At 41.4% G+C, this 25,513-nt stretch overlaps 1 protein-coding gene across 1 annotated transcript in view; it reads left to right on the top strand.

Moving 5' to 3' along the window:
* Positions 1-25,513, top strand: part of KCNJ6 (potassium inwardly-rectifying channel, subfamily J, member 6) — a 489,304-nt gene that overhangs the window by 126,958 nt on the left and 336,833 nt on the right. The window contains exon 2 of the mRNA XM_006862573.1: positions 2,750-2,801. Within this exon, the coding sequence (XP_006862635.1) occupies positions 2,777-2,801 (25 nt within the window). The 5' untranslated portion in view covers positions 2,750-2,776. The remainder of the gene's footprint in view (positions 1-2,749; positions 2,802-25,513) is intronic.

Genomic DNA, 25,513 nt, shown 5'->3' with positions numbered 1-25,513 from the left:
GACGCTACTGACTCGATGGCACCTAGCAACAACAACTCTTCAAATGCTTCAAGATCATTGTCTTAGCTATCATTGTTGCTGTTCTTAGGTGCCATCAAATGGGTTTCAATTCATAACAACCCTCAGTACATCAGAACAAAACCCTGCCCAGTCCTGCACCATCCTCACAACTGTTATATGTGAGTTCATTGTTACCCCCACTATGTCAATCCATCTTGTTGAGGGTCTTCTCTTTGGCTGACCCTTTACTTTTCCAAGCATGATGTCCTTCTCTAGTTATTGGTCCCTTCTGATAATGTGTCCAAAGTACAAGAGATGAATTATCATCATCCAGGCTTCTAAAGAGTATTCTGGCTGTACTTCTAAGACAGATTTGTTTGTTGCTCTTGCAGTCCATGGTACTTTCAATATTCTTCTCCTACACCATAATCCATATGCATTGATTTTTCTATGGTCCTTCTTATTTGTTGTCCAACTTTCACATGCACACAAAGCAATTGAAAATTCTATGGCTTGGGTTAGATGCACCTTAGTCCTCAAACTGACATCTTTGCTCTTGAACACTTTTAAAGAGGTCTTCTGCAGTAGATTTGTTTAATGAATTATGTCATTTGATTTATTGATTGCTGCTTCCATGAACATGGAACTACACAAATTAAAGTCTTTGACAACTTCAGCCTCTTCTCCATTTATCATGATGTTATTTTTTATACAGTTGTGAGGATTTTCATTTTCTTTACAATGAGTTGCAACTCATACTGCAGGCAAAAGTCTTTGACTTACATCAGTAAGTATTTCAAGTCCTCTTCACTTTCAGCAAGCAAAGTTGTCATCTGCATATCGCAGGTTGTTTAGACTCTTCCTCAAATTCTGATGCCATAGTCTTAGTATCTAGAGTGCCTGTAACAGAAATACTACGAGTGGATGTCTTTAAAAAACAGAAATTTATTCTCTCATAGCTTGTTGTTGCTCTTGTTTAGTGCTATCAAGTTGATTCCAACTCATAGTATCCATATAGTGTTTCCAAGGTGGTAAATCATTGTGCAGCAGGAAGCCTCACCTTTCTCCCATGGAGTGACTGGTGGGTTTGAGCTGCCAACCTTGTGGTTCGCAATCCAGTGCTATCCTTCAGAGCTCTATGCTCCCTCACACGGTTTAGGTGGCTAGAAATTCATATTCAGAGTGTCCGCTCTGGGGAAAGGTCCTTGTCTCCTATTAGTAGCTGTAGGTCCAGCATTTCTTGGATATCTCCATATGTCTTCATATCAATCTTTCCCTGGATCTAGCAGCTTCACAGTACATGGACCCCAGGTCAAAAGAATGCACTTCACTCCTGGCTCTTCTTTCTTGGTGGTAGTAGGTCCCTCTGATGTGCGCTCACTTCTTTCTCCTTTTATCTAAGTAACAATTAGTATGTTATTGTTGTTAAATGACACCAAGTCAGTTCCAACTCATAGTGACCCTGTATAAGGTTTCTGAGGAGTGGCTGGTGTGTTTAAACCTCCGACTTTATGACTCATATTGACCTTGGGGTCCAGTGTTGATCCTACAATGCCACACCAGGACTCCCACAATAAGTATAGGTATTGGTATTTATAAAAGGTGGATTATTTCCATATCTTTATATGTTCACTCCTGGTGTGACACTGTAGGATAAGCACTGGATTGTGAACCTCAGGTTAGTAGTTCAAACCTACCAGCTGCTCCTCAGAAACCCTATACAGGGTCACTAGGAGTCAGAATGGACTCAACGACATTTAACAACAACAACAGTGTTCACAGGTATAGAAATACGTGTAGTATATTGCTCACCAAAATGTAACAGGGGTTTTCGGGGATGTCATTATGTGGGAATTATTTTATTTATGAATTTTCAAAATTTTCTAAGGTTTTAGAAAGTATCAGTCCAATAATCAGAAAAATAAAGCTCTGAAAAAGTAAAATAACAGTGGTCAATATTTCAGTTACTACACATGTTAGGGAGAAAATTTAAGCAACCCAAAGAGATTAAAGAGAATTTTTCAGTAGCGATGACCATTATTCTTAATAACCATAAACTAAATTTTTTAATTCAGACAGATTCAATTTCTGTATGTATCCTCTTTGCTCTCAAACTCAGTGGGTTATAACCTATATGTAGGATTGAAACAAATGTTTTTAGCCCAAAATAGATAAGGTTAAAAACTCATCAAAAGTAATGACTCTCAAAAGACACCAGGAACCCAAAACAAGTAAGACAAAGAAAGATGTATGAAATCAATTTAGCTTTTAGGAAAAAGAAACCAAATTACTACAAAAATACCAGCTCCAAAAATAGCAAAAGAACTTCAACAGGAGAAAAGTGAGAGCAAAAGATTTGCTTATGGATGTCAAAAATCCAGGATCAAAGAGGGCTTGAAAACTAGTAGTGCATCTCCAAATATATATATTTGAGATCAGTGTGACAGACATTTATTTCCATCAGCCATGGGATGCTATTTTAATGTCCTCAAAGTCTCCTTTCAGTGACTTCCTGATAATACAGGGGACTTCAAAAATTCTTGGAAAAATTCCATTATCTTTTAGTTTCATTTTCCACACACTTTTTGAAACTCCCTTGCATAGCTGCAATGCGAGATTTTTTTAAATTCATTTAATCATTGAACATACAATTTCTGACCCAGAAAAGAGAGAGCTATAAGCAACCATTTTACCATTTCACATCTAAGGCCATTTTTAATGCATACTTGTCTTTTTTTCTTCCCTCCAGGAAAAGCACAAAGAAAAAACTACAACAATGGCCAAGTTGACAGAATCCATGAGTGAGTAACTTGAAATTTATTCTTTAATGTTGGTTTTGAATGGAAAAAACAGAAAAATCATGCGAAAATCAGTTCTCTTATTTATGATTAAATTATTTGAACTTCTCTTTCCCTCTTGCAATTATTCAGGCCTATTTAGTATGCATTGCATCATATCAATGTTCATGACACCTGTTCTTCATTTATTGACAATTTTATTATCTGACATTCTACATTTATGACAACAGTAAAAATCTACCATCAGACTATTTTGCTCATTAGCAATATACTTCTGGGAGTAACAAACACTGAAGTGTGAGGGAAGAGTCATGCTGAGTATGATAATGTGTCAACTTGGCTAGGTCATGATTCTTAGTGGTTTGGCAGTTATGTAATGATGCAATTTAACAGTTACATAATGATACAATTTGGCAGTTATTAGTGATGCAGCTTGACAGTTATGTAATGATACCGTTTGGCAATTATGTAGTGATACAGTTTGGCAGTTATGTAATGATGCAATGTGTCAATTATACAATGATGCAATTTAGCAGTTATGTAATGATATAATCTGACAGTTGTGCAACAATATAGTTATCCTCTGTTTTGTGATCTGATGTAGTCATCTCCAATTTTCCCATAATGCTGATTTTCACTTACTGGCCTAATCTTTGGATGCCAGGGCTTCGGACTTGTTCCATCTGAGGTGGAAATGCAAATTCTCAGTAGGGGGTGGAATCAGAATGAACCAGTTTGAAGCCCTATTGGAAACTAACCATGATAATAAATGAGTGGATACATTCACAATTTACCTGTGTGGGTGAAAATTCTGTGCTGAAATTGTTTCACAAAGTGTAGATTTGAAGAATCTAAATGAATTCTATATGAAGCAATGAAGTAGGGATCAGGACCCACAATTATCTCAACCTGACTTTTCGTAAGAATTACCCAAGGTTTTCTGTGCAGATATGCCATAGACTGAATGAACTAAAGAGAGTAGAAAAATGGGAATCACTATTAAAACATTCAGATATAGTTCTGAAGCATCAGCCAGAGCTATTAAATAACAATGCTTGTGGTGTAAGTAGCTTGTAATGATTTGGCTTTCAAATAGATCAGTGTTCTAATACTTTAAGCTCCTAAAGTAAACAGAACACATAAAGCATTTTGGGGATGGTAGAAAGGAAGGGAAAATTCATTATAATAAATCCTTTTGCAAATAGGAAATGCAATTTCCTGTGTTGAACTTTAAATATTAAGGACCATGTAGATACGAAATAAACAGACAATGCAGATTTTTCTTTGCAACTATATATTGCTCTTATTGATAGAGTTCATATATTAGGTTACAAGGGAGGCTTGTAAACACTTCATTCTTGTTATGGTATTGAACACCTTTTAAAATTCACCTGCAAAATAAAAAAGTATTAGTGTCGTTCACATTTAGTTATGCCCTTCTGTGATTCCTCGAAGCATAGGCTATTAAAATACAAGTGTTCCCCTATAGTATGAATAGTCAATAAATATTTACCCCCCAAGAGCCTTTCTTCAGGGAAAAGTAATGTTAAAAAGTTCTTTACATTGCATTTTTTGAAGTCTTGATCCAAAACCCTTGTTTAATTTCATAGAACTCTTTAATGCATGGTAATTTCACCATGTAACCAATAGCCCAAAGGGACTAAAGAATAAACCCTCTTCAGTATTTAAACTACCTCTTCTAGTCTCATTCCCATCTCTGCTCTATCCTTTTTGCCTACCTCTAGTCTTGCAAACAAGGAGCTCTGGTAGTATAGTGGTTATGAGTTGGGCTGCTAACCTCAAGGTCAACATTTTGAAACTACCAGCTGTTCCATAGGAGAAAGATGGGACTTTCTGCTCCTGAAAAGATTTACAGCCTCAGAAACACTATACAGTCGGAACTCGAAATAAGTCGGAACCAACTCCACAGCACATAACCAACAAACCAACCAAAGTCTCGCAAACAGTGGCTCTGTAGGATAAACACTCAATTGTGAACCACAAGGCTGACAGTTCAAACCCACCAGTCAATCCTCAGAAACTCTAAACAGGGTCACTATGAGTCAGAAGAAATTTTTTGGAGTGCTGGTGTGGCACTACTGTAACTATGTAACTACAGGTTAACATGCTGGACTGCACGGTTTGTTTGAGTCATAAGGTCATTGGTTCAAGCTTACCAGCTGCTCCTCAGAAACCCTATACAGGATCATTATGGGTCAGAACTGACTCGATGGCACTTAACAACAACAATAACAACAATATTAGATTATAAATGTAATTAACTCACTCATTTGAGTCACCTGGGGCTACTTTGTTGGTTTTGTTTCACATTTACCATTAGTAAAATATCATCCCACAATACGAATGCAATCAAAGTGTGAGTCTCCAGACTTTAGCATAATTAAGAGTCCCTGCTTTTCCTCCCTGTAACTTAGAGACTGTGTTTCTGCCAACAGAGTATCTCATCTGTGCAATAATTCTAATGGCTTTGATCTATAAATCCATTGGCTTGAGAGAATTAAATAAAAATGGAATTCCAAATCCTTAAGTAGATGAGTGCAGCCATTCTTTTAATTTGCTTTATCTTTATAGATAAAACAGTTAAATAGATATGTTCAAAGCACAAAGAAATTTAAAATTTGAAAACAGATCTTGGAATCATTCCCAACACAGCAGTTCACTAATCTTTACAAAGATATAAACGCATTGTTTCAAGTCGATTCTGATTCATGGGAACCCGATAGGACAGAGTAGAACTGCCTCATCGGGTTTCCAAAGCTGTAAATCTTTACACAAGTAGACTGCTCTGCTCTTCTTCCTCCTGGGCTTTTGGTTAAAAGTCAAGCACTTAACCACTGTGCCACCAGGCTTCTTTATAAAGATAGCCAAATCCATTGCTATCAAGTCGATTCTGATTCACAGTGACCCTATATAGAGTTTCTGAGACTATAAATCATTATGGGAGCAGACAGCCTCATCTTTCTATGACTGTGGGTTTGAACTGCTGACTTTGTGGTTAGTATAACAATGCCTAATTCACACCATCACCAGGGCTCCTTTGATAAAGACTTAGAGCATCATAACGTATATAAAGTGTACCTAGCTCCTCGTTTATGAAATGCTAATCATGTGTTGTTGTTGAGTGCTGCTGAGTCAGTTCTGACTTATAGTGACCCTGTATAGGATTTCTGAGGAAGCGTTGGTGGGTTTGAACTTCTGACTTTGCGGTTAGCAGCCCAGTGCACCACACACCAGGACTCCATGTCAATGCTCAATCAACATTCAATAAAGTAATTAATGGGATGAAATTAACGAATAATATAATATACAGCTACATATTTATTTTACATTTAAAAACAAAAATCACCAGCAAGTAGATTCCAACTCATGGTGAGCCCGTATGTTATAGAATAGAGCTGCTCCACAGAAAATTCAAGACTGTGATCTTTCAGATGTAGCTCATTAGGTCTTTCTTTTGAAGTGCCTCTGGATGAGTTCATACCAATGGTTTTTTCATTAATAATGGAAGGAAGGCTTGACCATTTGTGCCACCCAAGGACTCCCATTATCTTAAAAATAAGTAATGGAAAATATACAATTCAAGAAAATAAATACATAAGTATGTAAGGAGAGTCTACTGGTAGTCTAAGGAAAGCATTAACATATAATTACTACACAAGGAAGTTGGTGGGAACATCAGCTCCATAGCCAAGGAGAAAAGAGACATAAACAGATCCCCAGATATCCAGGACACAGTGCTCTGAGTAGGTTTCCAGAGCCAGTAACACTTTGCTTGTTAAACTGCCAAGCAGAAACCATCTGGTCACTAGAACATCTCTGTTTAATTGGAACTGCATAGCGATCTCATCAAATTGCCATGGAACCAGTGGTTTCTTCCTTTTCTAGAGCAGGGATGAGGAAAATTTCTTTCTAAAGAAGGGACGAATGCCATTAATCCATCACATCCCCCCAAATAAACTTCAGTCCTTTCTTTATGCTTTTGTTTTTGTCTTGTTTAGGAGCAGGCAAGGGATACGAAGGAGCTTCCAAAAAGTTCCTGGAAAAATGGAAGTAAAGATAATGGAATTTTCCCATGAATTTGTACAGAATTGTTAAATTACTTCTTAATGTTTAATTCAGAGCAACTTTATTATTTAATAACTATGTGGCACTGTAGGCTAAGTATTCAACCAGAGGTTGGTTTGAACCATAAGGTTGGTAGTTCAAACTCACCAGCCCCTCTTCGGGAACCTTATACATGATTGCTGTGAGTTGGAACCGACTTGACAGCATTTACCAACAACATTGCTTTAAATATTTTATGTCACATTCTTGAAATTGGGACAGAATTAAAAGAGAGAGAGAGGGAGGGAGGAAAAAAGAAGGAAAGAATGAGGAAGAAGAAATGGAAAGACAGATTAAATTTCTACAGCAAAAGCTGTGGATGTTAATTGCCACTGAGTTGGTTCCAACTCATTGTAACCCTGTGCACAACAGAAAGAAACACTGCTTAGCCTTGTAGCACCCTCACAATTGTTATGTTTGAGCCCATTGTTGCTGCTATTGTGTCAGCCCATCTCATTGGAGGTCTTAAATGTGTATGTAAAAATAAAAAATAAAAAGACCCAGAGAAGGAGCTATTAAGGAAGAGAGAGAGAGAATCACAAGGAGATGAGAGAACACAAACATATGAAATGAGAAAGGAGGCAGGAGAGGCATTGACACAGAGAAGCTGTGTAGAATCTAAAAATGAACAGACTACTCAAGTCCCTTCTATTAACCTATCAGTTTGTCACACTATGATGGCTTGCCTGATGCTGGAAGCTATGCCGCTGATATTTCAAGTACTTGACAGATCATCCATGGTGGACTGGTTTCAGCAGAACTTCCAGACTATGACAGACCAGGAAGAAAGACCTGGTGATCTGCTTTTGAAAATCAGTGAAAATCCTCTGGATCACAACAGAATATTGCTATAAGATGAGCCCTCTAGGATGGAAGGCACTACATAATAGCCACAACAGTGAACTCCAGCATTTCAATGATCATGAAGATGGCCCAGAACCAGACAATGTTTTATTCAGTTGTATGTGGGGTCATCATGACTCAGAATCTAGTCAACTACAGCAAACAGCAATTCATGCTCATCCCCTAACTGTGACTTCCAGCCTTCCAAGGCCTATCAATTTTTCACTACTGCTCCCTGACATTTGAATCCCTGCTTATATCCCTGAAATGGGTATTTCCATACTTAGGCTAACAGAAGTTCTATTCCAAACAGAAAACTCACATTGGAAGAAGTTGTTCTGAGGTTGCCTGCTGTGATCAGAACATCACCGCTACACTCGCTAACTGAAATGGAACTAAAAGCCTGGCCCTAATGGAGACTCTGAACCCTGCCTATAAATAGGTCTTTGATGATCAGAAAAAACAGGAGTCCTCATGGCACAACGGTTAAATTGTTGGGCTGCTAACTGAAAGGTCAGTGACTTGAGCTCTCTATCCGCTCCATGGAGAAAAGTTGTAGCAGTCTGCTTCCATAAAACTTTGCAGCTTGGAAGCCCTGTGAGAACAATGGTGCACTGTTGTATAGGGTCATGATGAGCTGGAACCAACTCAATGTCAAAGAGTCTGGTTTTGGTATTCTGCTCTTTGTATAACTCAGAGTGGTTATGTTTAGGACCCACCCTTATTTAGCATGACTCATTACCATAACAAAGAAAATCCTATCTCCAAACATAATTATATCTGTAGTTAGAGGGGTTAGAATTCCAATCCATGTTTTTTGGAAAATACAATTCAATCCATAACAGGAGGAAAGCTAATGACCTGTTTTCCAATAAAACAAGGTTTATTTGAGATTTTCCAGGAGCTGAGTCTTTTCTTAGCCAGGGAGAGGGGAGAGGACTGTGTTGCCTTGCACTGTCCTGCAGCTGCGGGACCTACTTTGGGAGGTATTCAGAGGTCTTGGCTATCTTCATGGACCTAGGAATTGCTTCTATAATGAAAGAAATGGCACAAATGTAGAACAGATTTAAAACTGTCTAGTTCAAATGGACTTCTGGTGTGATGCTGTAGGATAAGCACCAGACTGCTAACCAAAAGATCAGCAGTTCAAACCCATCAGCTGCTCCTCAAAAACCTTATACAAGTCGCTATGAGTTGAAACCAACTAGATGACACTAACAACAACAAAAGTGTGTCAAATGAAATGAAGAGGAAGAACCAATTACAATCATTGTACATTAAGTGAGCTTGATTAGAGCAGAGTGGTGTTTAATCAGTTGCCCCTTCCATTTGGGAGTAACTATTCAGCACTGGATTTTTAACCAAAGTCAGCAGTTCAAACCCACCAGCCCTAGAGGGCTCATCTTATAGCAATATTCTGTTGTGATCCATAGGATTTTTCACTGACTGATTTTCAAAAGCACATCACCAGGCCTTTATTCCTGGTCTGTCATAGTCTGAAGTTCTGCTGAAACATGCTCAGGGTCACCATGAGTCGGAACCGACTCAACAGCATTTAACAACAACATCATTATAACTCTGGCATTGAATTTGTGGAAAAGGAAGCAGGAGACTAAAAACTCCCACATAGGTAAGTGTTGCATTTTCAGAATCAGGATTTTCAGGTTACCATTGCCCAGCTGCCCCTTGGATAAAGGCCAGTGCCCCACATACCTCCAAATGCACACAACATAAATATATGTGTTCTGTGTATGTGTTCTGGAGTCCCTGGCTGGTGCAAATGGTTAACGCACTAATCAAAAAGTTGGATGTTCTAGTCTCTCCAAGGTTCATCAGAATAAAAGCCTGGGAATATATTCCCCCTCAAGTAGCCATTAAAGTCCTATGGAGCACAGTTGTACTCTGATGCACATGAGGCCACCATGAGTTGGAACCCACTAATTGAAGAAGACTTAAAATACTTACTGATGAAGATCAAAGAGCACAGCCTTTGGGATGGATTGCATCTCAATGTAAAGAAAACAAAAATCCTCACCACTGGACCAATAAACAACATTCTTATCAATGGAGAAAAGATTGAAGTTGTCAAGGACTTCCTTTTTCTTGGATCAACTATCAACACTCATGGAAGCAGCAGTCAAGAAATCAAACAACGTATTGCATTAGGCAAATCTGCTGTACAACACCTTTTTAAAGTGTTGAAGAGCAAAGATGTCAGCTTGAGGACTAAGGTACACCTGACCCAAGCCATGGTATTTTCAATAACTTCATATGCATGCGAAAGCTGGACAGTGAATAAAGAAGACGGTACAATAATTGATGCATTTGAGTTATGGTGTTGGAGGAGAATATTGAAGGTCTGCCAAAAGAACCAACAGATCTGTGTTGAAAGAAGTACAGCCATATTACTCCTTGGAGGCCAGGATGGCCAGGCTTCATCTCCCATACTTCGGACATATTGTCAGGGGGGACCAGTCGCTGGAGAAGGAGATCATGTTTGGTAAGGTGGAAGATCAAAGAAAAAGGTAGACCCCCATCGAGATGGATTGGCAAAGTGACAGTATCAATGGGCTCAAGCGTGGCAACACTTGTGAGGTTGGCCCAGGACTGGGCAGTGTTTCATTCTGTTGTACATGGGGTCGCTGTGAGTTGGCACCAACTCAATGGCACCTAACAACAACCGCACTAGCTTCTGAGGACTGCCATAACAAATGACCACAAACTAGGTAGTTTTAGTAACTAATTAGTCCCACAGTTCTGGAGGCCAGGTGTCTGAATTCATGATGCTGGCAGAACCATACTCTCCAAACTCTGTGGGAGGATCCTTCCTTGTCTCCTACTTTCTGGTAGCCCCAAACATTCTTTGGCTTGTGAAAACATCACCCCAATCTCTGCCTCTATCTTCACATGGCCTCCTTCCCTCTGTGTCTGTGTCTCTTCTCTGTTACAAGAACACCACTCAGGTGGGATTAAGACCCAACTTATTCTAGTATGATAACCTCATGCTAACTTAATTGAGGCAGGTGGAGGGTCAGAGAAAAAGAGGAAGACCTCTAACGAGATGGATTGGCCAGGTGGCATCATTGATGGACTCAAGTGTGGCAGCGGTAGTGAGGTTGGCCCAGGATCGGACATTGTTTTGTTCTGCTGTGCATGGGGTCGCTATGAGTCGGTTCCCACTCGATGGCACCTGACAACAACAACAACCTAACTGATAATATCTTCAAAGACCATATTTATCTGCAAGGTCATGTTCACAGGTACTAGAGGTTAGGTTTTTTTTCAGTGATGCAATTCAATCCATAATGTGTGTGAGAGAGAGAATATGAGCATGAGAATCTAAGTCATGCTGCAGTAACCAAAAAGATCTGTGTAGCTGAGCATACACACAGGCACAAGCACATACGTGCACAGACATGTATACACACACAGGTACACACACGTCTAATTCCCCTTCACGTGAGTTGTCAATTCTAGTCAGCTGTGCACATTGGGAATCACACCAGGACCCGACTGTCAAGAGCCTCCTCCTCAGTCTGAGTTTCCATGTACACTTCCAGGTGGGGAAGGTGATGTGGTATATTCAATCTTAAAATTCCACCCAACGGCGACTCATATCACTTATCAATTCTACTCTCATTTCATCTGCCAAAGCAAGACCTGGCCACACCTAACTTCCAAGGGGATAGGACTATGATTCTGTCCTGTGCTTGGAAGGGGAAATGCATATGTAAGTCAGTGCTAACCAGAAGACAGAGGAAGGGAATCATATGTTGCAAGAGCTGAGAGAGAGGTCAAACTGAAGCACAGGGAGACCATCTGTCTATTAGTGGTGACCAGAGACAGCCAACACCCAGGCCGGAGGGATGGAGGGAGGATGGAGCACTGGAGTACCAGTTGACCTGTCTGGTGGATGTTGGAGCCACACAGGAGATGCAGAGATTCCTCCTGAGACCAAGAACTAGAGAGAAAATGCCATGGCTTGTCCCTTCCCATAGACATTCAGGTCCACTGTCTTCATTGCTTAGCATTGCCATCACAAAGTCACAAAAGGGTGGCTTTAAAGAGCAGGAGTTCTGTAAGCTGGATGTCCAGATCAGGGTCTAAACCCTGTGGGTTCCTTCATTGTCAGTAGCTTGCTTGTAGATTGTTCCTCACATAGTGTCTCTCCTTGTGTCTATGTGTCTTTGCTCCTTGTCGATCAGACATCACTCAAAAGGTTTAGGATTTATTAACATAACAGAAGAAAAACTTTAGTTTTCAAACAGGGTCCCACTGACAGATACAGGTCACCTAAGTCATTCGTTTTAGTGAAGACACAATTCAAAACAAAGGACCCACCTCTCCTCTTTGCATGTTCCTCATTCTCCTATGTAGCAGGGCTGCAGCCTGGCTATGAGTCCCTCCCATGGAGTCTGATAGGAGGTGAGCTGGGTGGGTTTGGATTTGTCATCTTAGGAAATGGCAGAGGCAGCAATTTCCTTACCAAAGGTCTGCTGTGCACCACTGAGAGCTGGCTCTGGGAGCTGAAAGCTTGGTTCTCCTGTTCTCCCCAAGACTCTAGGGACCAGCTAACATCCTTTAACCATGCCGGTTGGCTTACCCTGTGCAAAGAATTCTTCCTGAATCAGCTCCAAGGCTGACTGTGCCTAGATTTCCTGCAGGACGAGAGGCGGAGGAACAAATTGGGTGCTTATAGGAGATGGTTCGGAGTGGCAGCCAAAGCACTGCTGTTTTTCCTTATCACCTAGATGCAGATCTCTGCGGGAGATTATATTGCACATTTGGTCCCTGCACTATATATAATTTCAGTTCCACTGTCAGGCCAAGCAGCTTCCTGTAATCCAAAGCAGGAAAGCCAACAGGCTCATCCCTGTTTGTGCGTCTCTCACTGAAAAGCTGTTTTGTTTTGTTTTTTTACTAAGAAACACAGGCTTGTCCTTACTGGGAAACAGCTTTCAAATTGAGGGATTGTGATTAAGTCATGTTCAACTGGAATTTGAGATCCTGGCTTTGAAGGTAAAGGGCCCAGCATGGACTATAATGCTCTGCAGGTAATGTGTCTCCATGTGAGTGGGCTTCTTGCCCTGCAGGTCATCTACCACTTCTCTCCCATCTCCCTCAAGGTGGGGACTTTCTTGCTTCTGGGGTCTCCACTGAGGACCTTTGCCCTGATGTCCAACTTCAAAACAGAATGTTCTTTTCTTCCTTTGCCAACTCTGGAATTTCCACGGAGTTTAAAGAATTCTACTGCCACGGCTCTGTGAGCTAATGCGTCAGACTGCAAAGTCGTTTGAACTGCAAGGTCGGTGGTTCAAGCTCACCAGCTGCTCCTTGGAAACCCTATACAGGGTCACTGTGGGTCAGAATCGACTTGATGGCACTTAACAACAATAACAACACTGCTAGAAACAAACAAGAACATCTTAGAGGAAGTACAGCCAAAATCTGTACTGGAAGCAAGGATGGTAGGACTTCAGCACACTTACTTTGGGCACGTCATCACGAGGGACCAATCTCTGGAGAAGAACATCACGGTTATGAAAGTACAAGGTCAGCAAGAACAAGCGAACTCTTTCATGAGATGGATTGATGGCACAGTGGCTGCAACAATATATTCAAACAAACCTAACAATTGTGAGGCTGCACAGGGACAGGCAGTGTTTTGTTCTGTAATGCATGGGATCACTGACTTGATGGTAACTCGGAACAATTGCTAGAAACACACAGAAAAGGGCAAAACAGTTACATCAGTAGGTAAATGTCAGGCTCAGGGTGGCTGGGATGTGGATCTTTGTTCCAGTGGAATAGGAGTTAGACCCGTTTTTTTCTCCAATTTGCTTTCCTTCCTAAAATCTTGAGATCACTCTGAACCCCTGATGACTGTGAGAAACTGACATCTCTGTTTTGCACACCCTGTCTCAGGCACTAGGAAGATCTCTATGAATGTTTTTTGTTCACTGTTGTTATTAGGAGCCCTGGTGGCACAACTGTTAAGTGCTTGGCTACTAACAAAAAGGCTGACACTTCAAACCCACCCAGCCATTTCAAGAAAGACATGTCAATATGTTTCCATAAAGATTGTTTTTATGTGCCGTCGAGTCAGTTCTGACCCATAGCGACCCCGAACAAGGTTTCCAAGGCTGTAAATCTTTACGGGAGCAGAAAGCCTCCTCCTTCTCCCATGGAGCATCTGGTAGTTTCAAACTGCTGACCTTGTGGTTCGCAGCCCGATTTGTAACGCAGCCTAGAAAACCATAGGGCAGTTCTGCTCTGTCACGTTGGGTCACTGTGTGTCCAAAAGTGACTCAAAGGCACGCAACATCAATTCTCCAATATGAAAAGCTAGCCTATGCATTGAAGGAAGTTTAACAGCATCTCAGGCCTCCACCCTCTAGATACCAGTAGCATCTTCTTCCCTTTTCCAGTTGTGACAACCAAAACTACCTTCTGTCATTGGCAAAGCCAGTTGCCTCCAGTTCAGAATCACTCTTTTAGATAAAACCAGGACCAATGCTAAGCAGACCGCAGTCATCCAATCTTCTGTGGCATCCAATTTGGTCGGTGGTTTAAGCTGCTCCTTGGAAACCCTATACAGGGTCGCTATGGGTCGGAATCAACTCGATGGCACTTAACAACAACAACAATATGAGATCACGCCACTGTCCTCAACCCTCTTCTTGCTAAGATGAGACCAGTCAACCTTAGTACAACCCCTCCCGGCCACCACCTCAGCCGCCTGACAGTGGGGACAACCAAGACACTGCTCTTTCTACTTTATTAATGAAACAATTCAGGATTAGAAAAATGAAATAGTGTTCCCAAGTTCAAAAGAAGAGTTGGAAATGTCACAACACTTGGAACTTGTAAAAACAGCAGAGGCAGCCAGTGTGTGGATCAAAGAGGTAGAAAGAGGTAGAGGTTCCGGCCATTCCTCTCACCCTGGAACCAGAATGGGTGTTACTCTTCCCAATACAACAGATTTTAGAATTTGCCCAGTGACTTTTTCTATCAGAATTTTTCTCATGACTATCTTTTTGAGCCGTTGACTTTGCGAATTTCAGGTCCCCTTGGATTGTCAATCTGTCCTTGTGTGCTCAATTCTCAGGGGCACCAATGTCACCCACAAAGCCTGCCATGTGTCCGGCATTTCGCACCGGCGTCTTTCTTTCTAGTTCAGATGGCAGGGACTTTGATCCTGCCTCATTTTCCGCTCTTTTCCCAGTAGGTAACCGCGCACAAAGCAGCTGTTCAAAGCATGAGTCACCCAGCTACCAGCCCAGCTTGGCAACTCAGAGGCAATCAGCCGAGCCAGGCTGCCACCGCCATTCACTGGGACCCAGAGCCCCCAAAACTCTGCTTCTCTGTCAGCCCCCCACCCCCACCCCGCCCCCACCAGTGGGCTGTGCTCCCAGCCTCCCTCCCTCTCTGCCAGAACCATGGGAGGTGCCCCTGACACCTCAAGGCTGTGCCGGAGTCCCCACCCCACTCAAGACCCTTCTCGAGAGCAGAAACACCCCAACAGCCCTGCCCCGCTCCCACGGGAGATGTGAAACACGCCCACCAGCCTTTGCTCCAGCCCGAAGTAAAAAAGTAAACAAATGCATTTTTAAACTCTCGCCTCACACTTCTTCCTCTCGCTTTCCCCGCCTCCCACCAACTGCCATCCAGTCTCAGTGTCCTTCCCTCCCTCTTCCCACGCCCTGCCACCTGGCTCCAGAGCCAGCTCCTCCTCCCACAGCCTGCCATTGCCTTCCCAGGATCCTGCCCTCCTTCCTCCCACCTCACTTGGCTGCCCCTCCTCCCATTAACGCCAGACTCTTCTCTCTCCTCCCAGGGCGTCTGGCAAACAACAGGTTTCATCTAGCAAGTATGGGGGTAGGGGTGGGGAAACAGAGAAGACACAGGGATCACACACATTAGGCTGTGGGGATGGGATCTGGGAGTCTCAAACTTAAACTTTGATGGAGCCTTAGAGAGCAGAGAGAAGCACAGTTGGCATGTGTAGTGTGGGTTGGAAGAGAGGGGTTTTTTTGGAGAAGATGCCTAGAGCCATGGCCATGATGAAGATTGGGAAACGGGTAAAGATGGCCAACTCTGAAAACAACTAATGTTGATCCCATCCACAACTGGATGGAACCGGATGTGGTCCTACCCCATGATTGCTTACAAATTGGAATACTGTGGTCCATAGCTCTGGTAGCGTTGTGGTTACCAATCGGGCTGCTAATCTCACGGTCAGCAGTTCGATACTACCTGCTGTTCCAATGGAGAAAGATGAGGCTTTCTGCTTCTTTAAAGATTTACAGCCTCGGAAACCCTATACAGGATCTCTACGAATCGGAACCGACTCCACGGCACATAACAACAACAACAAACATTTTCATTGGTTCTCTTTCAGCAGTAAATCATCGGGCCTTTCTTTTTTCATCCTTGTCTGTCATAGTTTGAAAATTCCCCTGAAACCTGTTCAGCATCATACAACACACAAACCTCCACTGACAGACTGGTGATGGCTTAGCATGAAGTGTCCTACATGCACGGCAAAAATTCTGCCATTAAACAACCGCTGTTCCCAACTCTGAAATCAGGGTGGCAACGTCTAGACCAGAGGGCACATGTGAGCATGTTTGGGAAGACTGAGCCTAAGGTAGGTGCCCTCAGATGTGCCGGACGCAGGGGACAGTGGTACACAGTGAATGTTAAAGGCTCCAAGTCCCCAGAGCACAGCCACAGGGACTTGAGGAAGGGGCCAGCCCTCCCACCTTTTAGTAGACCAAGATGAATGCAAAATCCTAACAGGAAGAACTTGATTTTTTACCTGATGTTGTCCCCTCTGTTTGCTTCATATTAGAGTCTCAACAAGAGGAAATAAAGCCTTTGCCCACTTGACCCAGCCACTCTCCTCTCAGCCTTGCCTTCTTGGTCTGGCGCTGCTCTTTGTCCTGGTGATAGATGTGTGGGCCAGGTCAACACACAGTTCATCCCAGATCCTTCTGTCTCCCTGAACTTAGCATCTTTGCTTGGAGAGTTTCTAAGAGGGGAGGGGAGTTTAAGTCTTGCTGGAGCTGATTCCAATCAGGTGAAGGTCATTAATGACACCTCATGACAGAGTCATATCTCTGCATGGTTTCATGAAAGAGCAGAGAGGTGATATATTCAGCGGTTTAAAAAAAAAAAAAAAAATCTGCCGACATTTCTTGTGTACTTTTCTGCTTTGATTTTAATCTTTCTCATAAGATATTAAATTTCAGGTTCATTGGTGTTAAGGGATGGGGCGGAGGGGAGGGGGACTTGATGTTTAAATATTAGCTCTAGAGCATTGCTCTGCAGCTCAGCGCCACATGCCTAAAGGTGACTGCACAATTAGCAAACACTTTTTACCTACCTTGAGAGTCTTTATAGGGAGGGGCACCGTGGTGTAGTCTTAGCAGACAGATGTAGGGTGGAGGATCCAAATGCTTACTCAGCCACCTAGCTGCTCGCTGAGTGCCTCTTGAGGGTAATTACCTATGATTTACCCCCTTTCCTCTGAGTTTCTATAAGTGAGCATACAACAGGGTTTTGATAATGTATATAAAGCTAATGGACATATGTATACAAGCTAATATATATTTTTATATAAATAAGCATATTTAACTATATGTATGTGTGTATAGGAAGGAGCTCTGGTAGCATAGTGGTTATGAATCGGGCTGCTAACCTCAGGGTCAGCAGTTCGAAACTACCAGCTGTTCCATGGGAGAAAGATAAGGCTTTCTGCTCCCGTAAAGATTTACAGCCTCGGAAACCCTGTACAGGGTCGCTATGAGTCGGAACCGACTCCACGGCACACAACAACAACAACAACATGTGTGTATAGGAGTCCTGGTGTGGCGCTGTGGGTTAATGCGCCAGACTGCAAAGCCATTTGAACTGCAAGGTCAGAGGTTCAAGCTCACCAGCCGCTCCTCAGTTACCCTATACAGGTTCGTTATGGGTCAGAACTGACTCAATGGCACTTAACAACAACAACATGTATAAACTAATGGATAGATTGGTATACATAAAAGCTAAACATTTAGCATAAGACTCTTAGTGTGGCACTGAGTTTCAAACCACAAAGTCAGCTGTTCAAACCTACCAACTGCTCCTTGGAAACTGTATCTAGGGTTACTATGCGTAGTGGTTACGAATCGGGCTGCGAACCTTAAGGTCAGCGGTTCGAAACTACCAGCCGCTCCGCGGGAGAAAGATGAGGCTTTCTACTCTGGTAAAGATTTACACCCTCGGAAACCCTATTACAGGGTCGCTATGGGTCGGAACCGACTCAACGGCACTTAACAACAACAACATGAATTGGAACTGACTCGATGGCATTTAACAACAACAACAAAAACCAATATTTAGCATAGTAATTGCCCCATCCCACCCCCTCAAAAACCAAAACAAAATCAAAGATAGTTATTATTATCCCACATATGTTGCCAAAGAAGCTACCTATGCGTTTCATTGCTAAATACTGATAATCCTGTCAGCTCATAATGCAAACGCTTCCCTCTCAATACCATGGGATCTCTCCTGGAGCTGATGGCCATTTTGAGGGAGTTTGTTTCCTAGACTCCTACATGTTCCACTCAGTTCAGTTTCACAGTATTAAGAGAGATAAACTAAGCTTTTGATTTCCTGAAGTCAAACCCAAACCAATTAGTAGCTGTTTGGTCGCTAGGAACTTTTTTTTATGTTGTTGTTGTTGTTGTTAGGTGCCATCTACTTGGTACCGACTCATAGCGACCTTATGCACAGCAGAACGAAACACTGCCCGATCCTGGGCCAACCTCACTACTGTTGCCACACTTGAGTCCATCGATGCTGCCACTTGGCCAATCCATCTTGTTGGGGGGTCTTCCTCTTTTGTTCCAACCCTCCACCTTACTAAACATGATATCCTTCTCCAGTGACTACTGATTTAATTCAAATTATAGCTATAGTCCTCAACGTGAAGTAAGCATCATTTAAAATCAAATAAAGGAACCCAGTGGATAATGTGTCCTGACTCTAAAATAATCACCTTCCCCAAAATAGTTTTTCCTCCAAGTTGCCGAGTTCCTAACCTTCAGGGATGCACCTCTACAGTCCTTGTTCCAATGCATATTCCCAACAAGAACACTCTCAGTAAGACAATATAGAGGAAGAAACCCATCTGGGTTTGATTTTTAAATTCAAATGCTCTCTGAAATGCATGTTCCCTATCCTCATTGCCAGGGTTTTAGTAACAAAAAAGGAGACAGACATCTCTGTAAGGTCCTCCCATAGAGAAGCCTTTCTCACTACTTACTCCCATTAGACTTGTAAGTATCACTCTATGACCATCAAGGAAAAGAGCAATCATTTCCCCTGGAGCTCTTATGTATAACAGAATAAAAGATGACCCGGTCCTGTGCCATCTTCATGTTCATCAGCATGTTTGAACCCATTGTTCTGATCACTGTGCTAGTCCATCTCATATTGGGGGTTTTCCTTATTTCATTGACTTTACCAAACATTATGTCCTTCTATAGTGATCAGTTTTTCCTGATGACACATCCGAAATAAGTGAGTCAGAGTCTCACCATCATCATTTCTAAGAAACATTCTGGTTGTATTTCTTTGAAGACTGGTCTGCCCATTCTTTTGTCAGTCCACAGTATAGTCAACAATATATTGAATAGAGTATATTCAGTAGTGCTGGAAGATGGTCTCCCTAACTGTTTGCTGACTTGTATGCAAGTTTCTGTAGACAGGGTCTGTAGATAGCTTTCATGGTATTCTCCAAGAGTCTGTTCTTCTAGATGCAAGGGAAATAAGTAGAAGATAAAGGAGTCTAGCCTCAGGGGTTGGGGAGCAGAGGTAGATCCCCCTTTTAGACATGAATGTGGTCCTTCTCTTACCCTGAGATGCAAGCAAGAGCACACAGTGAATAATTGAGCAGGTTCCAGTATGATGGACTCTATTGCCCCCTGGTACTAGAACATGATACCTTCCATCAAATATATTAGGTCTTAATTTCTATCATTGTAACCTTACAAAGAAAAAGAGACTTTGTAAAATCTTGACTTGGAGAAATCATCCTGGATTGTCGTTGTTGATCCAACTCATAGCAAACCTACTATGAACAATATGAAACACTGAAGCATAGCGACCTACTGTGAACAATGTGAAACACTGATACATAGCGAACCTACTGTGAACAATATGAAACACTGATACATAGCGAACCTACTGTGAACAATATGAAACACTGATACATAGGGACCTACTGTGAACAATATGAAACACTGATACATAGCGATCCTACTGTGAACAATATGAAACACTGATACGTAACGAACCTACTGTGAACAATATGAAACACTGATGCGTAGGGACCTACTATGAACAGAACAAAACGCTGCTTGGTCCTGCATCATCCTCACAATTGTTACACTTGAACCCATTGCTGCTGCCACTGCGTCAATCCATCTCCTTGAGGTGTCTTCCTTTTTTCTCTGGCCATTACGTCCTTCTCAGGACTTGTCCCTCCTGATAACATGTTCAAAATATAAGAGATGAAGTCTCGCCATTCTGGCTTCTAAGTAGCATTCTGTTTGTACTTTTTCAAATACAAGTTTGTTTGTTCTTCTGGCAGTTCATGATACTGTTAATATTCTTCTCCAAGACCATAATTCAAATGCGTCAATTATTCTATGGTCTTCTTTATTTATTGCTTAACTTTCATATACATATGAGATTATTGAAAATACCATGACTTGGGCTACTTAGATTTCAATCTTGGGTAGCAGATTTGGTTAATGTAATATGTTGTTTTGTTTTATTTTATTTTTTTGGACTGCTGGTTCCATGAGTGTTGATGATAGCTGCATGAAGTCTCTGACAACTTCATTCTTTTCTTCATTTATCATGATGTAATTTTTTTTATCCAGTTGTGAGGATTTTCATTTCCTTTTCATTGATGTGTAATCCATACTGAAGGCTGTAGTCTTTGATCTTCATCACTTAGTATTTTAAGTCCTTGTCACTTCCAGCAAACAAGGTTATAACATCTGCATATCACAGATTGTTAATGAGTCTTCCTCCAATCCTGAGGCCAGCTTCTCAGATCATTGGGTATTATCTAAATCCAATCATAAATTTCCCAAAAAGAGAGAGGCAGAGGAATATTTGACAGAGACAGAACAGAAGAAGAAAATGTGACCACAGAGGCAGAGATTAGAATGGTGTGGCCACAAGCCAAGACATTCTGGCAGTCACCGCAAGCTGGAAGAACCAAGGAATGGATTTTCCCCTCGAATCTCTGAAGAGAATATAGCCTGTTGACATGTTTTAGGAGAGTGATACTGATTTTGGACTCTGGCTTCCAGAACTCTGAAAGAATAAATTTCTATTGTTTTAAGCCATTCAGTTTGTGGTAGTTTGGCAGCTGGAAGATGGTAATCTAAGCACTATCTTGTATGTCCATGTGTGCAGTTCTCCAAATTGAGGTGAATATTGGTTGAATGACTTAATTACATTCTGTACTGTAACATAAATACCTCTTCTAACAGTTGTGCCATTATAATGATGATAAAGGTGTTAGATAGCACATTAAGAAAAGATTTGGCCTGTAGGAGATCCATTGGAGTTATCACTGGGGAATTTTGAATTAGCCTGCAAATCGGCCAGAACAAAAAATATGCACTGTTTTGTGTCAAGAGATCTCCTTTTTATTCCAATTTCTGCAAAGTAATGTGTGCAGTCGTATAAGGCAAAATCTCAATGTTCATGCATGCAAAAGCTGGACAATAAAAAAGGAAGGCAAGTAGAACTGTCTGGAATTGTGGTGATAGTGAAGAATACCATAGACTATGAGGAGAAATACATCAGAACTCTTGAAAAGTGAGGTTGGCATGACTTTGTCTTGCTGACTTTGGGCATGTCATTAGGAAAGACCAACCACTAGAAAAGGACATCCTATTTGGTAAAATCAAGGACCAATGAATCAAGGGAAACCTTCAAGGAGATAGATTGCCACAAAAGCCCCAACAATGAACTCAAACATCCCAATGATTATGAAGATAGCATGTTGTTGTTGTTGTTAAGTGCCATCGAGTCGGGTCCGACCCATAGCGACCCTGTGCAGGGTTTCCGAGGGTGTAAATCTTTACGGGAGTAGAAAGCCTCATCTTTCTCCCGTGGAGCGGCTGGTAGTTTCAAACCGCTGACCTTAAGGTTCGCAGCCCGATTCGTAACCACTACTGTATATGGGGTTGCCATTAGTTGGGACCCATTTAATGGCCATTAAAAAAAAGCAACAAGTCAATGTTCATTTTAAAAAGGTGTTCTTCTATGGTTCCTAGACAGAATAGCAATGCCTCAATTAAAATATGACCAGTTGTTGTTGTGAGTGACTATTGATTCAGTTACAACTCATGGTGACCCCACGTGCACAGAGTAGAACTGCTCCACTGGGCTTTCAAGGTTGTGACATTTCAGAAGAAGATTGTCAACTTGTCTTTTGAAGCATCTCTGGATATACTGGAGCTGCCAGTCTTTCAGTTCGTACTTGAGCACTTCACCATTGGTGCCACCCAAGTACTTCTATAAGGCCAGCAGTGAAGTTCATATCTTCATTAAACAGAATTAAATACCTGGAGGTTACAGGATCCTGTGAGAAAACTCCACTCACTAGTCTATGTGAGTGAGCCCTAACAAAGCCACAGGTGCCAACATCTAAAATGAAGAGAGAATGAAATTTCTTCTTGTTAAGCATCCTTTCAGCAAAAAGATACCTCTTAAGGCTGAGAAAAAAGCAGGTAATGAGTTTTCTTATGTAGATTATTCCGCAAGTAAAACCACAGCCCAGAGTCCTTTGTAGAGAGGCTTACTGAGCATAGAGATATATGAGTTTTCAGAAACAAACGCATCCCTGGAGCCAAAAGGGCTGTTCCATGTCCCAAGAGTAGGAGGACTAAATCCCATACCTAGGCACCAAATTCCATTCTAATGCCCATCTTCCCCTTCCATGAGGGTCAGGTGACTGTCACATCATAACACTTTTCATTGTGACATGAGTCTGAGAACTATCCCCAACTCCTAAACCTTACATAATGTAGAACTTGTCTTCCTAAATATGTACTGGTATCATTGTTATAACTGTTTCTCTAAAGGGTAACCCTAGGATGTCTGGTTCATTCAGGAATAGTAATTGCAAATTGAAGATGAGTTCATAATGTCTTATTTGAAACATCATGAATGATGTATACTTTTAACAAATAGGTATGACAATGTTTGTGTGTTGAGTTTCCTCTGTTTGAATCCTTGCATTGACTCACCTATGAAATCACATCTCTGGTTGTTCATGATGAATGTCCACTGAAAGAACCTTTTAAATGATACAGCATGCTGTTGAACAGCATAATTCCAATGCAATACAATTACAGTAAAACTCTGTCATCCAGCATCAACTATGTATTTGCTCTGTGCCCGAACTTTTTCAGAATAAATTGAAAGATATAGACTCTATCCATGAACTAGAATTAACTGATTAATTAGGCCCTGTTGACTAGAATATTCATATAACTGAATCTTCCCTCTTTCTACTTTTAGGAGAATAAGAAAATGTCAAGGAAAAAAAAAATCAACCTGTGCCTCTAGCACAGTAGGCATAAATATTTGTCAAGTGGATAAAGAGATTTCATTTAAAAATAATTACCTTCCTTAATTATGTCCTGGTGTAATAGGTCAGGAAAAAAATTAGAGGCATCTTCACATAAAACAAAAATTAAACAAAACCAAACATCTGTTGTCTTCTAGTCAATTGCAAGTCATAGTGGTCCCGTGTATTACAGAGTGCTACTCCATTGGCGTTTCTTGGCTGTCATCTTTACAGAAGCAGATTTCGAGGATTTCTTTGTTTTTCTGCAGCATCCCTAAGTGAGTTTCAACTGACAACTTCTAGGTTAGCAGCCAGTCATAAACCGCTTTGCAACCAGGGACCTAAATAAACCCAAACCAGCTGTCATTGAGTAAATTTGAACTCAAGGTGGTCCTATGTGTTTCAGAGTAGAACTATGCTCCATAGCATTTTCCAAAGCTATGATCATTCCAAAGTAGATCACCAGGTCTTTCTTTTGAGAATTCCCAGGGTGGGTTTGAACCACCAACTTTTCAGTTAACAGTTGAGTGCTTAACCATTTGCACCAACTAGGGCATTTATAAGCCCACTCAACAGTGGTTGTTCGTAGTGATCTTCGTAAATGAACTGAATACTGGGGTTTATTAAAATGAGTAAGAATGGGGTTAATCACGTATGACAAGTCAGTTAAAAAGCACTTTATGATTACTCTGCCGTGGTAAACGAAGAACAAGCCTCCTGCCTCAAAGAATTGGTGACCGAGAAACCTAAATGTCCACAGGCCAATAAGTCACTGTATTTGCTAAACATTTTGCTGCTCAACCATTTGATCAAACGAAGTACTACCAGAAAATTCTATGTGTACCATCCATTTGGAAGCTTCTTAAGTTAAAAAACCCACATTGAATTTGAACTGCTTGTAACCTTTCCCATAAATACTGAATCTTCAAAATGAAAAGACTATCATTACATCATTAAACTCCCTAGATGCCATCGCTTCTTTCATAAAGGAAAGATGAAGAGGACACAAAGCTAAACTGTTAGTTAAATTAATGGCCCAAGGTGGGGAGAGAAAAAAGAAGCAAACTCATTGCAGAAGCTACTTGATTTCTAGGTTGAGGGAAATTTTTTGACACAAAAGTCAGGGTTGAGAGAGTTGGACTCAAAAAAAAAAAAAAAAAAATTTAACTGATTAAAGTTGCAGCTTTGAAGATGGGCAGAATTCATGTGTCATGATATTTTGATGTATTTTGGCAGAAGTCAAAACAAATAATCACATAAAAAAATAGGGCATCTGACAGTAACGCTAGAGGGAAAGTGACAAATTTGGTAATGACATTGGCAAAGCAGCATGTGTTCAATATTGAGGAAGAAATGGAATGCCAGTGGGCATGACTTGGTTTCATATATGTGTGTGTGTGTGTGTTGTTGTTGTTGCTTTTGTTAAATGTTGTTAAGTCAGTTCCAATCCATAACAACTCTGTATAGGGTTTCCAAGGAGCAGCTATTGAGCTTGAACTGCCAACCTTGCAGTTCAAACCGATCTTCCAGTCCAGCATGTTAACATCTCTCTCTCTCTCTCATTCTCTCTCTCTCTCTCCATGTATTTGTGGAGCTCTGGTAACGTAGTAGTTATGAATGGGGCTGCTAACCTCAGAGTCAGCAGTTCGAAACTACCAGTGGTTCCACTGGAGAAAGATGAGGCTTTCTGCTCCTGTAAAGATTTACAGCATCAGAAACCCTGTACAGGCTCGCTATGGGTTGGAACCCACTATAAGGCACATAACCACTACCACCACCATATATATATGCAGTTGTTAAGTGTTTTCAAGTCATTTCTGATTCATAGCACCCCTGTACAGGGTTTCCATATAACATTTCCAAGGCTGTAAATTAGGGTTTCCGAGGCTATAAATCTTTGTGGGAACAGAAAGTCTTATCTTTCTCCTGGGGAGTAGCTGGTGGGCTTGAACTGCGAATTTTGTGATGGTTCACAGTCCTATGCTTATCCTATGGAGCCACCACACTTTATATATATATATTCCTGGTGTGGCACTATGGGCTAATGCGTCAGACTACAAAGTTGTTTGAACTGCAAGGTCGGTGGTTCAAGCTC

This window comes from Chrysochloris asiatica, unplaced genomic scaffold (assembly GCF_000296735.1).
Source record: "Chrysochloris asiatica unplaced genomic scaffold, ChrAsi1.0 scaffold00049, whole genome shotgun sequence".
Classification (NCBI taxonomy): Eukaryota; Metazoa; Chordata; class Mammalia; order Afrosoricida; family Chrysochloridae; genus Chrysochloris; species Chrysochloris asiatica.
This window is presented reverse-complemented; position numbering and strand designations above follow the sequence as displayed.